Source organism: Bactrocera dorsalis, chromosome 3 (genome assembly GCF_023373825.1).
Source record: "Bactrocera dorsalis isolate Fly_Bdor chromosome 3, ASM2337382v1, whole genome shotgun sequence".
In the NCBI taxonomy this organism is placed as follows: Eukaryota; Metazoa; Arthropoda; class Insecta; order Diptera; family Tephritidae; genus Bactrocera; species Bactrocera dorsalis.
Genome location: NC_064305.1, coordinates 12,886,050 through 12,905,385, shown reverse-complemented (window position 1 = coordinate 12,905,385; position 19,336 = coordinate 12,886,050). Strand labels below are relative to the sequence as shown.

General features: G+C 34.3%; 1 protein-coding gene across 2 annotated transcripts in view; it reads right to left on the bottom strand.

Annotated features, from left to right (window-relative positions):
* Window positions 1-19,336, bottom strand: part of LOC105233244 (uncharacterized) — a 217,744-nt gene that overhangs the window by 56,227 nt on the left and 142,181 nt on the right. For both annotated transcript variants that reach the window (XM_049451540.1, XM_049451539.1), the window contains exons 2-3: window positions 18,056-18,846; window positions 8,452-8,709 (exon numbers count right to left, since the gene is read on the bottom strand). In XM_049451540.1, the coding sequence (XP_049307497.1) occupies window positions 8,452-8,709; window positions 18,056-18,623 (826 nt within the window). In that variant the 5' untranslated portion in view covers window positions 18,624-18,846. The remainder of the gene's footprint in view (window positions 1-8,451; window positions 8,710-18,055; window positions 18,847-19,336) is intronic.

Sequence of the window (19,336 nt, the reverse complement as noted above, 5' to 3'; positions counted from 1 at the left end):
TTTCGAACAATGATACATATGCGCAGACGCACAAAAGTGGCTTAGAATAATTCTTTTTAAGGCTTTATCTGCCCAAAATGACTAAACGAGATGGTAGAAATAATGCAGAAAACCGATAAAAGGTACAAAAAATCATCATCTAACTTTTTCGAGCACTTCAACCAAAATTAATAAATCAGGGCAACACAAGAGAGTTGTTGAGCTGAATCGTTCAGCACAATCAAAAAGTTCTCAGTTTTGATTAGAGCTTCTACAAGATCGACTTCATATATATAATTGTTCAAAATCATTATAAGTGATGGTTGGAATAAGATGGAAAGCTGAAGAAAGGAGCTCCAACCCTTCAGTGGACTTCTCCTGAGGTCTCTTCGGCCAAATTACAAAATATTCATAGTACAGCAGAAATTTCTTAGTTGAATCGATGAAATTTATCGAGAGGTTCTCAAGTTCGGTTAGAACTTCCATAAGACCTACTACGGAAAGCGAGAAAAATCCTAATATAAATATTGGTAATTTTTGCTATATATCTTAACCAATCAAATAACAAAAGTGGAATAAAGGGGAGAGTTGAGAAAAGGTGCTCCAAATCTGTATATGATTATTTTCGAGATGTCTTCGGCCAAAATTTCAAAATCTGAACAGGATAGCAGAAATTTCTTAGTTGAAACGATAAATTTTATGGAGAAGTTTTCAAGTTTGGTTAGAACTTCCCCAAGATCTACTATTAAAAGCGAGAAATTATCGAAATTGTAAGATTGATTATTTTTTCTTATATTTTAACCGGTCAAAACCAATATAAAAGGTAGTAGGAATAAAGTGGGTAGCTGAAAAAAGGTGCTCCAAATGTTCGTCGGACTTCTCCGAGGTCTCTTCGGTCAAAATTACAAAATCTGAAGAGTACAGCAGAAATTCCTTGGTGGAATCGATCAAATTTATCGAGGGGTTCTCAAGTTCGGTTGGAACTTACACAGGATCAACTTTTCAAAGTATTATTGGAATATCGTAACTGTAACTGTTATTACTTTTTGCCATTTTCAAATGCTTAAAATAAATAAAATTGATGGTAAGAATAAAATGGAAAGCTGAAAAGAGATTTTCCGAATCTTCATCGGGCTTCTATTGAGATCTCAGATCTCTTCAGGCAAAATTACAAAAGCCGGATAGTACCGTAGAAATTTCTTAGTCAAATCGATCAAGTTTATCGAGAGATTCTCAAGTTCGGTTAGAACTTTAATAAGATCTATTACGTAACATAAGAAAAAGAGCGTCAGAGCTACGATCCTATACTTGTAATAAAAAAAAGATGGATGACTTTTGACTTCTTTCTAGAAAATTTAATCTGATTAAACAAGACTAAGTGATGAAGTGTTACATCAGATTTTCTCTGTCCAGCTTGTTGAAAAACTTACAATATATTATGTTTCTATAGCTGTTTCTAGGAAGTTTATTCTGATTAAATAAAACTAAGTGATGAGTTATGTTATATTATAAGCCCGGCTTTAGAAAATTGGAGTTTTTTTTCATTTTCAGCGGAAGATATATGTTCTGACAGCTTTTTCCTGCTCCTTGAGGCAAAAAGAGGACAACATAATATTTTTAAATAAAAATTTAAGTCAAAATGATAGCTAAAAGTGTTTGAGAATCGCTTATTTCATCCATAATCGCCTACAAGGTTCAGTGCTCCCAAAATGGTATGGCAAATACCAAAGAACTGTCAATTATTTCACATAAAAGCCGCGCCTGTTGAGACTTGACAAGACAGAGGAAAAAGAAATTGAAAGCATGATGTAATTTATTTAAATATATGCTATTAAATATTTTCCTCCACTATTATTTCTTCAATAAATTTGCAGAGAATGTGGAAACAGCACACAACGGACATTAAAAAATTTCTTAACCAAAAAATGTAAAATATTTCTAGATTTTAATAAACTGCTGAGTTCACTTGAATTTGAATATTTCCTTTCCTCTTCCCTATCCCTCATTTATAGGTCATATATTTGTACGAGTATGTGTGCGAAATATTTTTTCCAGTGCATATTGCAACGTTGTCATATTTGTTTCCCGCTCACAAGCCTCCGGCTAGCGCAGCTCAGGCAAACAATAAAATTAAACGCTTCCTTTCACCCAGCAACAACAACAACATCACACAATAACAACACGCACAATATTTGCATTCTTGTAACAGGAATCATATTCGGACCATCAAATAGCAATAAGTAGCCAAGCAGTATGAAGCAATTGGAAAGACACCACCGGCTGCCTGCGATGCCAGAGCGGAAGCAAAGCAAAGCACAGCAGAGGCAAGCATTTTCTCGGAACCAGTTGTTGATATAGCAATAAGAAATGTAGTGGTGGCATGGCAGACAGGCAGGAAGTAGTGGCTTAGCAGCGGCAGGAAGTAAGTAGCAGTATTGGAAGTTGCGGTCGGCCACATTGAAGTCCCTTGTTTGTGCCATCGACAGCAGTTTGTGGCACATTCATATAACCGCAATCTGGCGCACCTTCAAGTGTTTACTTCAATTGAAATACTGTGTAAACAGCAGCCAACAGGCATTACAACCAGTTCGATTTCGTAGCAGAGCCAATATGGTGGTCACAACTGTAGCACAGCGCCTGACTGAGCATAGCGCCTGCCTAGGCCATTAGGTGAAGTTGCAGCGCAGTAGGCTTGTTGCTACAATTGTTTGTGGTCTCCATTAGAAATGCTTATGTTGCTGTACTCGTTCTCTGGTTGATCGGCGTGCTTTTGCTTAGTATTTCAGCAGCATCAGCCTTAGGTCAGCAAAGGCCACAAAGTCATAGATATTCGTGCGGGCAAATGTAGCTTTTTATTTTAATATGTATGACGTAAGCTGCCGGCGATTATTTGTGCTGGTGAATTGCTGATGGGTTGCTCTTTGATTATCTATAAACCGAAATGAAGCTGAGGGAATTACCTATGGACTTACTGTATTAAATTGTAACGCGTTAGCGATGATAGGTTGTGTGTCGTCAGTATTTTATGTATGGAAAGGCACTACTGGACTTCGTGTTTAAAAATTTAATGGAAATAGCAATATTCTGCAAGAATACCCTCTTTTATATATGTTTATATATATTTTCCTTAAACTTTTTATTCCTCTTAACTCGACTTACATAACTCAAAATATATCGATTATAAAATAAATACTTAAAATGCCAAATAACTGCTAAAATAAATTTTTAATCTATATCTTGAGCTGCCATTTAAAAATCAGAATTTCGATACCGATAAATTTTTGTTATCGATAAATAATCGATTTTTAATATTATCGATAAATTTTAAATTCACTAATAAATGTCTGAGATATATTGATAACACGCAGTAATATTACGTAATGTTTTCTTTAAAGTAAGCACTGTTTTTAGTATTATTAAGGTTGAAATTTATCGATATACATAAATATACTTAATAAAATATGTTTTATAAGTATTTAAAAGAGATCTTGCATGGAATATTTAATAAATTTTGTAATGTCTATTACAGGCTGATATCAGCAAATATATTGTATTTCTAAACCGATAATTATCGATTTTTTTTTTCGAATTCATTGTTTTACAGTTGCTTTATTTATAACTATTAATATATAGTAAAAAAATAGTGTGGAAGTAAAAAGGCTGCTGAAAGAGCAGTTTGTCAACTTAATTAATATATTATAAATTTATCGATAATAATATTTGATAAAACATGTTCCGTTATAAATAAAAATAAACAGTACGTATAGATATTGACCAAATATGTTTAATAAAATAAATTAATAGGGTTATATAGCCGATATCGATAAAAAAAAGTATTGTATTCACTTTAGTAACTATCGATATTTTTGTTAAAGTTTATTGTTCAACAAATTTTTCTTTTTTATTAGCTATAAGCAGTAGTACTATTTGCTTAATATTTCATTATTATTTATGGGGGCTTGAAAATAGCAGCTCTCTGAAACCTAATTAAAAAACTAGAAGTTTATCGATATTAATATAAATAAAAACTAATGCCTCACGTTTATTAAGAATATAACTCACATCTGAATATTGATCTAACGTATTTATTAAAATAATTTAATATTGATAAATAGCTGAAAATCGAAATCGATAACTCTATTTCTATAATAATATATTGTAATACCAATGAATATCTGATATCGGTAACTATATTTCCATATATTCTACTTTTTTCTTAAATTATCGATATTTTAATGTTTAAATTTTATCGAGAATAATATGTTTGATTATATATGCTCAGTAAATATTTAAAATATGTATGTATTAACAAAATAAATATGTTTTAATAATGTCGATAAATATCTGATATCGGTGAATCCCTTTATATAATAAAAAAATTTAATATCCATAAACATCTGGTATCTTTACCTAAATTACGTATACCCAAATATATTAATATATATATTTTTTAATAATTATCGATAAATTAAGATAAAATGATCTTATCGATGTATAAAAAACGCAGTATTTATTAAAACGGTATTAATCTAGATTATCTAAGAAATTTACGTTCATAAATATCGGATATCGACAGCTATATTTCCAAATATATTATTTTATTTTTTAAATAACCATCGATTATATAATATACGAAATTTATCGATATATATTATACGTACTAATTACTAAAAAGGTATTGATATAGTATATCTAATTAAAAATGTTAGTAGCGATATCTGTGGTACATTTCTCTAATAAAATATTTTAATATCGATAAATACCTGATATCGAAAACTGTATTTCAATATATTTGCTTTTGTTAATTTTGTTTTTATAACTATAGAATGATTAAAAAGTTATTGACATAATATATTTAAAAAAAATTATTATCGATAAATTTTTAATATCGATAATCACATAAATATACCTTCTATTTATAAAACACGAAATCGATAATTTGAGATTTTCTTGTTTTTTTACGAGCTTAGTTCAATTAAATTATATTTTTTAAAGCTAAATTAATTATCGATTATTTAATTTACGAAATTTATCGATATACAATATATGCAGTAATTATTAAAAAGTTTTGATCTAGCATTTATAAATGAATATGTTAATAGCGTTGTCTACGGTACGCTTCTATAATAAAATATTTTTACACCGATAAATACCTGATATCGAAAACTGTATTTCAATATATTTTCTTGTTTATAATTTTAGAATTATTATAAAGATATTGATGTAATATATTAAAAAAAAAATATTGTCGATAAATTATTGTTATCGATAATTATCGATCATAAATATTCCTTCTATTTTTAATAAAAAAAACGATAATATCAGATTTTTTTGTTTTACAAGTGCTTATTATCGATAAATTGTTAATATCGATAATTACTTAAACATTCTATTTCTGAAAACAAATAAATCGATAATTTCAGATTTTCTTATGCCAATGCCTAGTTCAGCTAAATAATATTTTTTAAAGCGACAGAATACGAAGAGTGTTGTGTTCAACCTCCAGCCTTGAGTCACACAGAGTTGCACTGCTTACAGTTTGCAGTGAACACACCTATTCACGCATCCACCAACAGCTGTATATCCACAAATATGTATGTAAAGGTGTTCGTGTACACAAACATGAAAACAAACGTGTGTGCATAGGCAACTTAAAGGTTACTGAGATGAATGATGAGGCTGGCATGATGTATTCATATAGTCACTGGAGCTCGCTCGGCTGTCTGCGGTCAAAAGCACATGAATGCAAATAAATGCGTATGCTTTATAACATAAATGAATGCATTCAGCTGCATCTCTATTCGCCTACACATAGTTACAAAAGCAAATCTACATACCTACACACACATGCACACACACAGTGTGCGGCAGCTGCGTGCCTGTGAATGGCAGCGCCTGTCGGCAAACACAACAAAAGACAAATGTTTATCTTCAATTTTACTGCAGCTCTCCAATTGTGTACTGCGGGCTGGGGGCGATCACTGTGTGTGTGTGTGCCACTGCCACACAATTCAAAATGTTGGCGGCCATTCGCTGCTGCTGCTGTTGGTGTTCTACATTGCCACTCGGTGTGCAGCTGGCAATTTACCCCTTAACCCTTACTCCACTGTAGTGTATTTGGCATACATTGCATAACCTTGGTGCACTACAGCAAATAAAGTAACAACAACAAGAGGCCACATAGGTATAACATGTGGTAAATATATGATATCCCTGAGTGTTGCAGGAAAAATGCGTTTACGCATAAAATTGCTGCTTGCAGTACACGAAGGAAAGGTCCCCCCGGAGTTGCTGCATACATGCAACAAAATGTAAATATATTTTCTATATGTGTGTTGTGGAATTTCAGTTTTATGTTTGGTTACTATATATTATATTATATATACACATACCCTACTGACTCTGTTGCGTACCTGTGGCAACGCTGCGTTTTTAGCTGCTCCATAGGCAAATATGTTGCTTTGTGTATGTGTTTGTTTGTTGTTGTTTTCATTTACTTTGTGGCATGCAGTAATTTAATCTTTGCACTGTAATTTGTAAACGGGTCAATAAATCGGTAAATGGCCCCGCAAGCTGACCCTCTCAGGCCAAAATGGCACTATTTATATCAGCGGTTGGTGGAAGTGGTCTTGTGAAAATATTTAAAGGCACTCAAATGAATGAATGCATCATTGGCTCGAACCGTAGCAGAAAATATATTTACTACTGCAAGAGAGTGGGCTCTGATGTTTCGACTTGCCGGCATATTTCTCTAATAACTGCTTTTATAAACAAAAAATACTAGGATGTCTATGTTTCCGGTTAATTCAATGGTGTAACATATCTTTTCGATCGAGCTTACGAAGGAAACTAGACATGAAGTCCATTGCTTATTGAGCTGTTTAGTCTTCCTCTTACTCCGACTCCTCCTTTTTGGCTTCTTCCTTTTTTTCGATTGCAGAAGCAGCAGTAACAAACTTGTTGGGGTCCTTGATGAACTCCTTGATGATAGCAGCTTCATTGAAATGTGTCCGGCCACAACAGATTCACCGGAATCTGCAAAGCCAATGAGTTTGTTAGGGAGGTAACTTTTTCCCCAATTTTATCCGATTGGAAAACAGTCGTTTTTCCGATATCATCTCGGGTTCTGGCGTTGGACCTTTGTTGGAGAGAGTTCAGCAAGCGCTGGTTAGCAATCAGAATTTGTGGGTCTCCGAAATACTTTTGGCGCTGAGTGAACCATAATATACTCTCCGAACTACCAGCTCTTAGCAAAAATCAATCTCGCGACAATGGATGGATGTATATTCCAGCATGTTCCCACTTGATGTTGGCTAAAGATTTTGTCGGACGGCCTTTACAAATATGTCAGTAGAAAGGCAAGGTGGAATCATTTCATCACTTCTGAATCTAGTGCCCGGATTTTGCCTAACTGAGATTGAAATATCTCGGTAGATAGATATACTTTTGGGGAATTTAGCGAAGCTGCTGTTTTTGGTCAATCATACGACCTAACCTCAACTTACACAGCAAGTGCAATAAGTGGTCAAAATTGGGTCGTGGATTTTGTATTAAGAAATAAAAGTTTTCGAAGATCCGACTTTGACTCCACATAACAACCAAAATTGACCGAAAAATCGTAAACACCCATTATAAATCTGGAAAATAGGGATTATGCCCGTATTTTCAAATTTTAGTAACTTCTTTCGATTATTAACCGAACTTCGAAAAAAAATTTAAACCTTAGAAGCTAACCTCGAAAGTCGAAAAAACTGATTTTTTACTTAATCCTCACGCTCTCAATAAAATTGGATATGGATATTGATATTGATATTGATATTGATATTGATATTGATATTGATATTGATATTGATATTGATATTGATATTGATATTGATATTGATATTGATATTGATATTGATATTGATATTGATATTGATATTGATATTGATATTGATATTGATATTGATATTGATATTGATATTGATATTGATATTGTTATTGATATTGATATTGATATTGATATTGATATTGATATTGATATTGATATTGATATTGATATTGATATTGATATTAATATAGATATTGATATTGATATTGATATTGATATTGATAAGCCTAAAGTCTATGCGGATAATTCCGCTTAGATTCAGACCTTGGAGCAAAACATCACGGGTTAACAGTCGAAATACTTGAATGAATCATCGAAAATTGTACTCATGGGATAGACCACCTGAAACCTAGCCACGGTAAACATTTGAAAGAGATAATCTTCAAAAAAATAAATGCGAAGGAATATTCTTTCGATTGATAATAAACATTACCTATTAAATTTGAAGTTTCTGTGTTTTTTTCTTTAAAAAAGTAAGAAACCTCGAAATGGATCACTCTTTCGTATAGGCCTTTTGACGGTTATAAATGAAAAAACTGTGCAATATTTTCTAATTTCCTTGATTCCGTACATATAATATATATATAGTATATCTTACTTACCAATTGTCGTTATCACAGTGACAGAGTAGAGTAACGCCTCGCCGAAGGTCCAATGTGTCGGCGCCAACATGGCATCTGTGGACGCATCGAATGTGCTGCCATAGCGGCGCAGCGCCGTTGAACTGCCGCCAAACATGCCGATGCTGTAACTACTGTTATTTGTATGACGTGTGGCCGCCACTATCGAATCTTCGAAGCGACGCAGCTGTTCGTGCACCAATGTGGACCAGTTGCGCTCGTATAAGACGTTGAGTTTTTCTGGGGATAAGAAAATGATGGTTGGGAAGAAAAGAGATTTTTATTTAAAGAAGAAAGCGATTTTTAAGAAAATAATATATTGAAAGAAAAAAATGTTTAACTAAGAATCCTAAGCTGATTTTTAAACAAATTTCGAGGTTGCTGATGGCGGTTCAATGGCGATTTAATTAACATAACATAGAGAGAGAAATCCAGTTTGAAGCTTCTTGTGAGAAATTCTTCTGCCAACAAAAGTATTCCTTAAGAATTTTCTTTTACCTTTAAATTCTAATCCTCACACTTAAAGTTTAGTCCCTCTAACACCCTGTATTTTTGCACTCAGGCTTGCATACATTCCCCAATGCATTAACTAATAACTGCATAAATAGTCGCTTATGTATGGCTGCTTGCCACAAATTGCATAATTGCTTGAGCAGCTAAGTGTCTGCACGTCGAGTAGTTTCACCTGCTCATAACATCCTTAACCTATTACATACATATATTGTATAATACAAGAGAACTTAGTGGACCCAACTCGAGCGCGATTTTGAGGCCTTAGTGGCATACCCTTAATAGCAGCGCTGTTTAGAATGGCATAATTAAGTCGTGCATAACAAGCATATTATATGTGTTTATGTGTGTGTTTGTGTACTGCATGTCCTTTTTGAGGGCCTTGAGCATGGCATTCGCATGTCCTTCTGCGTACTTGCTTGCTCGTTTGCTTGTCTAAACCAGTTGATGGCATCTTAATTTACATATGCCAACAATGCCTTGCAACTTGCTTACAAATGCAGGTCTGCATGCTGACATATGTACATATATATGTACATATGTTGGATGATTTGCACCTAATAGGCGCTTTTGCAGCAAGTAGATATTGTGGCGCTCATATAATGCAGTAAGAACATATTATGCAGCACCTAATTATGAATATACATACATACAAGTATGTGCGTACTTATGTGGGCATGGGAGCTTCTTGTTTGGTGCATAATTTGATGAAGTGAGCTCGCAGTGATTGTGCATTTTATCTATATATGTATATTTCATCTATATATATATTTATCCATAAATCCATAAGTAAATATAATCATCATCAGTATATCAGGGTATCTCTTTCTTACCAGTTATATGTATTTCTTGCATACTCTCCCTGAAGTTTCACATTTTGCATTAAAAACCAGGATCCTATGAAATTTTTCACTTAAACTTAAGCTTAAGTCACATATTTTTTCGAAAATATACATAAAACTTTGCAAAACACCGCTTTATTTTCAATTTTAATCTTGGTTAAATTTTTTTTTTTTCTCATCTTTATAACATAAGATTTTTTTGAAATTTCTAATTAAACAACTAAATCTTCAACTATGAAAGAGCGATATTCTTATAGAAAATTTTTTATTCTACAAAAAAAGTTTAACTGTTATACGCGATTAAAGTTATACATCAAATGAAGCGAGCATTCATACAAGTGATTCACACATTAGGTGTTGCTCATACGACATGGTGTACTGTAAATATCTGCGTATAATTTTTAAAGTAACGGTTTTATGAAATAAATCCTTGGATCTTTTATATAGAGAAAAATTTTGTATCGGAATATTACCTTTTCAGAGTTGTAGATATATTTGTTTATGAGTTAAGAAATTCATAGAGATTTAAAAAATTCAATATAAAATATATGGGAAAAGTAAAATGAGCACAAATTGAACAATTTTGACAACTTTGAATGTAAAGAATATTGTTTTCCGATTGCACAGCTTTGCGCCAATTGAGGTGAAATATCATTTACTTGATAACAATAATTCCAAACTTACTATGGCCTTAGTTTGTGGAACAATAAGGACGTTGATGCTTAAACTCAGAAAAGATACTTTAAAACCCGATTTTTGATCAAATTTGGTCAACCAATGAACAAAGAATTAACAATTTGCTCTGTATATGCGCATTTCGATTTATTTTTATCAATATGCATTATGAGGCCAACGGAAAGAATAGAAGTTGTATATGTAGTATAAGGATGATGGATAATATTGACCCAATCGTATACATTTTAGGCACAACCCCACATATTTTCGGAAAAATCTTCTCTGTTAATTTAAATAATAAATATATCTCACAGATAGGCCAATATCTTTGGTAAAAAGTTAGCCAAACGCACTAAAGTCCAAATAAAAGTCTGATTTGCTCAACATCTAGAGTTGAGATGGAATACCTTAAATGCCTTATTTGTGTCAAGATGTATAAACAGAACTTTATTGGTGATTGATATACATTGGGACAAAAAACAACCCGGAAATTGTAATTAAAGTGCTCCAGTTTAATGAGATTTCAAAAAAATTTTGCCGCTAAGGTGGTAGGACTGCCCTTAATTACTATCCCAAATATGAGCAAGGTCTGTCAACCAGTTTGTTTACAGCAGATGCTTAAGTCGGTACACCTTAGCAATGCGTTACGATTTTTACAATGTATAAAAATACGGAACAAAGAATTTGTCTAAAGTTTTATATTTCTAACCAAATATTATGTCCGCAATCATTGCGAATGTTGGAAAAGGCTTACTTTGTTCAGTTTTATCAGAAACACCTGCGAGTGGTACAAAGCTTTCAAAGATGGTCGAAAGATCGTTGAAGACATGCCTATTAAAGAAGTTATTAAAAAAATGAAAAATATGGTGCATGAAAGTCGTCAAGCAGGGAAAACTCGAACTCTCTCGCAAGTCAGTTCGAGTGATATTGTTGATTATTTTGCTCAAAAAAGGTACGATTGTGAACGAATTAAAGGCCAGATCAACTACCGTATTCACCAGACTTGTCTCCATGTGTTCTCCAAACTGAAATTTCCGCTTTTTGGAACCTGTTTTCAGTCGATCAAAAAAATAAAACAAAATTCGTTTAAGGAGCTGAAGAGAATTCCAAAAATTGGCTGTGAAAAGTGTTTCGAAAATCTTTGGCATAAGTGTTACACATCTGGTGGGGATTACTTTGATGGCGAAAATCAATATTGATAAATAATTAAATATTTTGCGTTGTATTAAAAATTTCCGGATATTTTTTTGTCATAATGCATGTATACATAAGTATTCTCTACATTGAAATTTTGAGTTGAAATTAAAAATTGTGATAAAAATGAGGTCGGCGTGGTTTTTGTTCGTTTTCGCCCATTTTCTCACCGAAATATATAAATATTAGAATCGCATAACCTACCAAATTTTGTTGAAATTAGTAGAGTAGATCCACGGATATGTGATGTCACCTAAAAGTGGGCGGTGCTAAGTTTTTACCAGTTTCATAGAAACCCTTCTCGACCAACTGAGGAGTAAAATTTAATGCTTCAGATGTATTTATTAAGCGAGTTATCATACTTTTAGTAATTTTCAGCCTAACGGGAATAAGAGGAGTGGGCATGGTTATCAGCCGATTGCAAACATGTTCACACTCTATGAGCAGACAATTAGTTTAGTTTATATAGCTTTGGCGAATTGGCACATACATAAGTAGACTCAACTTTTTAGGGGCATGTTCAGGTCCACTTATTAAAAATTTCCAAACCACGGATGCAATCATACTTTGATGCCTTATATAAAATTGCAGTTTTATCGTATATACTATATATATCTAGATTAATTTTACATATTGCAGACAATCTTTAAGTGAACAATACTATTATGCAATCGGAACGAAGCCGAATTTTTATCCAGTCAAGAACTGTCAAATCGGTAAAATTCCTTAAAACTACTTCATGAATGTTTTCTGTTGGTACCACTACAACAACAACGACATACGAATTATAATCTTGCGTATATGATGTTGGAATGTAGTTAGGACCGTGGTCGCTTCGTTTCATTTTCGATATCACACGGTATAATTAATACTGTGACACCACATGTTTTGTCTGGATTTCAAACGTGTATACAGAGTGTTCCATTTCGAGGTCCCCTACTTAAAAAAAAATACAGAAACTTGAAATTTAATGGGAAATGTTTACTATCGTTCAACAGGGCGTTTTTTGGCATTTATTTCTTGAAGATTATGTCTTTCAAAGGTTGGCCGCGACTACGTCTCAGCTGGTCCATACGTTGAGCCCACTTTTCAATGACTCGTTCGAACATTTCGACTGGTAACTGGCCAATAACACGCGCGATATTTTGCCCCAAGGTTTAAATCGTAGCGGGATTGTCCACATAGACTTTAGATTTTACATATCCCCACGAAAAAAGTCTAACGGTGTACTATCATACAATCTTGGCGGCCAATCGACCGGCCCAAACGTGAAATTATCTCCTCACCGAAGTATTCGTTTAATAAATCCATTTATTGATATATATGTATATGGATTACCCATTGGAATATATTCTAGTTAGGCTACTGAAACCAGACAAGTTTTTTTTGGTGATTTTGGAAACCACTGTATTTTCAGTTTTAGCGATATTGCATTTTTCATATCCCAAGATTTATCTATTTAATCAAAAAATAGGTTACCGCTATGAAGCTCCTATGCCTTGAAGCTTAATTACGAAGTTTTCTAATCGAATCAAATCCTTGATAATACTTTTTTAGGTACTAAAAAGAGCCTTTCACTAATTGAGAAAGAAGAAATGCCATTTTAGAGAAGCGATTTTTTACTTTTCCAACCACTACGAAAGTGAACAAATATTTAATACCTTTTGCAGCGGTTTTGTATAAAATTCTAAACTATTTGCTAAGACAACTTCGAAACCGCATTTATTTGACTGACTTTAATTTCACAAACAAATAATTCATGCAAATTAAGTGCTAAAAGTTTAAAATTACAGTAATTGGGAATACAGTTAACCGCAACTTAAAATCTCCAAATTGTTTGTAAATTATTTTACAAGCATTATAAAGACCTTTACATGTTTTGGTAAATATATTTAACTGTTTTAGACAATACTACCACTTGCAAACACTTGACAGCAGCAATAATATTTATTTTATTTGCCGGCAATTTATTTAATGTAATTTGAATTCATTCACCATTTCACCACAAAAGTGCGCAACTGCCTTGGCAAAAATGTGCTTATGTGCGTTGCATATAAGCTGCTGTTGACAGGTTTCAGTTTGCACTCAACGTGGAAGAATGTAGTTTTCAAGGCGAAGTGTTTTAGGCAAAAAATAAGTCTGGCTTAAGCATCATTATGCTGTTGGCTCATTACTTAGTTACTGCTGGAAAATCAAACATATGTTAAAGCATTTTGCTAGCAGTTGGGCCCAACTCCGTCTAATTTGTGTAATTGCTACAAAAAGTACACTCATTCAAGTGTACGAAATCACAAAATTTGTGGCGAATATGGCTGCTGCGGTGTCATAGAAACTTTTAGTGCCACATATATAACGCATACTGTTAACATAGCGTATATAATAGATATGTATATTTGCAAGCGAAGCGTTTCAATTACAAATTAGTTAATTTTATGACATAATGACACATGGGTAAACCAAAATATTTGGCAATTTATTAAGTGTTAGTTGTTAGTCTGCTTGATTTAAAATTTAAAAGCGGTGATGTGGTTAAAGTACAGGTTATGTGTATATATGTGGTCATGCTGATACTCCAATTTTAATGATTTTAAAACGCAGATGGTTTAAGTACAGTATGGCACTAGAAAAATTCTAACTCAAAAATTGTTTTCAATACTTTTTAATCTTTATATTAATCTTTATCTTTAATAATCTAAAGCTTCAAGCGCTACTCTTCATAGAATTTGTTGTATTTCCACGGTTTATACTATATCAATTAAGGCAGATAGTAGTCCAAAAAGATTCGTTTTCTAAAAATTTCCTTCCAACAGAGATAATTATAGTGAAAGAATGGATATTGGATAAAGAATGAAAAATAAATATAATGAAAGAATGGAATGCCTTTACATTGTGACAAAATAGTACCAGGAAATTGTAAATAAAACGAAATATATTTAATTATTAATCAATGTCTATTTGGTCACCTTCAAAGCAATCCCCACAAGAAATAATATTCTTGTGCCAATGATTTTTCCAGTCCTCGAAACACTTTTCATAAGCACCTTTTGTGATGGCCTTCAGCTCTTTCTGGGAATTTTGTGTTATCTCTTTGATCGACTGAAAACGCTTTCCACCGAATTTCAATTTCAGTTGGGGAACTAAGAAAAATCACACGGAGCCAAATCTGGTGAATACGGTGGTTGATCAGTGGTAATCATTGTGTTTTTATACTCTCGCAACAAAGTTGCTAAGGAGAATATTATAGTTTTGTTCACATAACGGTTGTTTGTAAGTCCTAAAACTAAAAGGGTCAGATATAGATTTATATATACGAAAGTAATCAGGGTGACGAGTAGAGTTGAAATCCGGATGTCTGTCTGTCCATCCGTCCGTCCGTGCAAGCTGTAACTTGAGTAAAAAGTGAGATATCATGATGAAACTTGGTACACGTATTTCTTGGGTCCATAAGAAGGTTAACTTCGAAGGTGGGCAAAATCGGCCCACTGCCACGCTCACAAAATGGCGGAAACCGAAAACCTATAAAGTGTTATAACTAAGCCATAAATAAAGATATTAAAGTGAAATTTGGCACAAAGAATCGCATTAGGAAGGGGCATATCTGGACATAATTTTTTTTGGAAAAGTGGGCTTGGCCCCGCCCCCTATTAAGGTTTTTGTACATATCTCGGAAACTATTATAGCTATGTCAACCAAACTCTATAGAGTCGTTTCCTTCAGGTATTTCCATATACAGTTCAAAAATGGAAGAAATCGGATAATGACCACGCCCACCTCCCATACAAAGGTTATGTTGAAAATCACTAAAAGTGCGTTAACCGACTAACAAAAAACGTCAGAAACACTAAAGTTTACGGAAGAAATGGCAGAGCTGCACCCAGCCTTTTTTTTAAATTAAAATGGGCGTGGCGTCGCCCACTTATGGACCAAAAACCATATCTCAGGAACTACTGGACCGATTTCAATGGAATTCTCTTAACACCCTGATGACATGTACGAAATATGGGCGAAATCGGTTCACAACCACGCCTTCTTCCAACATAAGGCTATTTTGAATTCCATCTGATGCCTTCTCTGTATGATACAATATATAGTATACATTAGGAAACAAAATAAAAAAATATGGAAATGACGGATAATGAAATCTCGATTATCACTTTATAATGCGAGAGTATAAAATGTTCGGTGACACCCGAACTTAGCCCTTCCTTACTTGTTAATATTTTAATTATTGATAAGTTCGAATGACGTCGACGAGGCATGTTTTCAACGATCTCCCGACCGTCTTTGAAGGCTTTGTACCACTCGTAGTCTTGGGTTTTTAATAAAACTAAAAGAATCTAAGCCTTTTCCAGCATTCGCAATGAATACACGCATCAAATTTGGTTAGAATTACAAAACTTGAGACAAGTTTTTGTTCCGTATTTTTATCCATTTTAAAAATCACAACACACTATAGAGGTATACCGACTTAAACAGCTGCTGTAAACACTCGCTGACAGATCGCGTTCATATTTGTCATAAAAATTAAGGACAGTTCCACAAACTTAGCAAAATATTTTGAAAAATCATTTACCCAGGGAATTTAATTATAATTTCTGAGTCCTTTTTTGTCACAATGTATATCGCATATACCAAAAGAGATCTATAATTGAACTGTCAATAAAGATAGTAAGTGGAATGGGTGTCCAACGACACGCCTACGCTTTCGGAAGAGCCATTCTGAAAGCACGGGAACTAAAATCTCATCACTCTATTGTATGAGTAAGAGACGCCACAATCCTCCCGTGCTTCTTATGAAGGTCATCAATTCAACAATTTTTATCTGTGAAACTTCAGAGAATCGTCAGGAAACACAGAACATATAATTCCGATTAATTTTCTATAAAAAGCCTTGCACATGCCTCTAAGACGTTTTATAGGCTCATCTACTTGTACCTTTTAACGGCTGCTACAGTAGTCACCAATAGTCGGTGACCTGCAACAACTCCTGCTAGAGTTCCTGTGTCTTTTCTTTGGTACTTTAATAGTCGGTATGGGCGGCCCATATTTCATTCATGTCGCGTTTTGTTACTTCTTGAGAAAGTTAGAGATTGGCTTCAATGAGATTCAGCTGCTATATACTCATATTTAGGCATATAAATTCACTCTTCTCTAGAATCTAATTGTAGCCTGTTTTGGCTAGTTCTGCTACTTCACAGTTGCGAGGTATATTACTACAATATTATATATTACTATGTTCCGGAACTCATTACAGATGTATTGTGAAAGAAGATGTCAGATCCATAAAGAGATTAAGTCATTCCACCAATCATTTTTATGAAACCATAAGACTAGGTAATTTGCTTCTTATGGCTATTTCTATTAATCTTTCTAAAGTTTTTTGAGGAATGAAGAAAAACTAAGTCGACTTGTATGAAAACTTTCAGTCGCCTTTGGTACTTATATTACTTTGACTTCATAACAAAGTAATATCACACTTTCTGACACTGTAGTATATTTACCTATAAAGGACCATTCTTTACTCCAGTGTCCAGGATGTACTCACACGCAACAAATTCAATCTTTCTCTGCATCTGGTTACTGGTAATGAAAATTAGTCACATATGACAACTACAAACGAAAGTATACATGTGCGAATTGCGATGAGCTAGCGCAGGCCGTGGTCAACCAGAATTGACTGTTAGGAAGCTGTTTCTGTGTGTTTGGGGCAACTGTCAGAGAATCATTTACTAAGAGCTCCGCACCTACAGCCAAACTCTTTACATTACTTGAAGCTTTGCTGTCAACAATTGTACTGTTTGAAGGAAGCAATCGGCCAGAAATGGTCAGCTTTGACCAATGGAAGGGAAACTGTCCTCCGTCAGGTCAACGCTCAGACACACACATCGATAAAAAGACACCAGTATCTCCAGAGCTTGGTTGAAAGGTCTTTATGCATCTATTTTAACGTCCGGACTTGCCTCCAACTAATTCCTAACAGATTCTTTGTATTGCGAATGTTTTCGCTGGTGAAAAATTTGTCTCAGGAAATCTTATTAAAATCGACCGTTACAGTTTTTTTCCCAAGAGAGACGAGGGTTTTGAAAATAGTGGCATTATGACAGTATCTTAGAAACTGCAACTGACTGATGTCAACGCAATGTTCCTAATCCTAAAACATTATAACAAAATGATTAATTTTGGATATGAAAACCAATCATCAATGGCAGGATGAGTTCTTCATGCGATGTTTGGTATAGTCAAAAGATCTAAAAGAGCCTGGATTCCGGGTTCTCCAATAGATTTGTCTTGAAGTTAAACAACATGTCAAAAACCAGAAGAGCTCTTACGGTTTCTCTAATTAAACTATTCCAACATCTACTCACCCGTTATAATCCACAGCTCACGCAGACACTCCTCTCTGCTCTTCGCAATCGCCGCCGACGTATTAATGTCCTGTGGTGCCTCGAGTAATGGAAATATGCAAGCACCGAGCATCGAGTAGCCGACCACTAGTGCCACCAGACCGGGCGGAGAGAAGAGTACCTTCAGCAAGAGACCAAAGCAGCTGCCAAAGATGGATGTGTCGTCAGCAGCGCCGCCAAACTCGCCACCGGTGCTGGTGATCAATTGATATTGCGGCTGTTGTTGTGCAACACTTGTGGTGTTATTGTAATTATAGTGTGACGTTGGCTTGCTATAGCTTTGTTGTTGTTGCTGCTGGTGATAAAGTTGATTGTGATAGAGTTGTTGGTGTTGCAGTTTCACCGCTGCGGCTGCTGCTGCGCCCGGTGTTGCTGTTGTTGTTGAGCAGTGCTTGTACGGCAGTTGTTCACTGTTCGCTGTGTTGCGTTCTATTGTTGTTGTTGTTGCTTTGGCTGTTGCTGTTGTCGACGCTGTGTTGTTTGCTGTTGTTGTCTTCGTTGCGTTGCGCGCTCTTTCAACGTCCGACATTTTAATTGCAATAACAGACGTGTTTGTTGCATTTGTTGTACGCACCGCCGTCGTCGCCGCCACGGGAACATTTATGCTGGTTACACGGCGTGCGGCGGGCGAACGATGCGTTTTCAGTTAGTTTGTTTGTTTTTGTTGTAGTTTTGTTAAATTTTCTGTTCAATTTTCTGGAGTTTTCGTTAGGTTAGTATGTGATTTTTCGATTCATTGTGCGATTTCAGAACTATAATCAGAGAAATTAAGTTAAGTTTCATATGAATACTACTCAGCCATCTCTCGTGAGAGAAAACTGGTATACATAAATATTTTATAGAAAGTTTCTTTTAAAGTTATACAGTAGGTATATTTAGTATTTAGTATATGTTTGTTAATCAGATAACATTTGGACTTGGGCAGTAAGATGTCTACTATAATTTTACATTCTTCATAGATGGCTCAGCGAATTTGCTGTTCTCAAGTAAACTTACAGAGTAATTATCTTCAAGAAATATCTCACTTATATGAAAAAATTAAAATAATTAGATATAATACCATCTTCGATTCGCCACTCACCAAGTCGCTATGTTGAAACTAAGCTCTTTTATGGAAAGTTTTTATGTGAGAACAACGAGAGCATTAACAGCTTCGATTCAGAAAAAATAAAAAACGTATGGACACCTCATTAAAGTGGGTGAACAAATTGCTATTATATCGCTGTTGGGTTATATTCGACC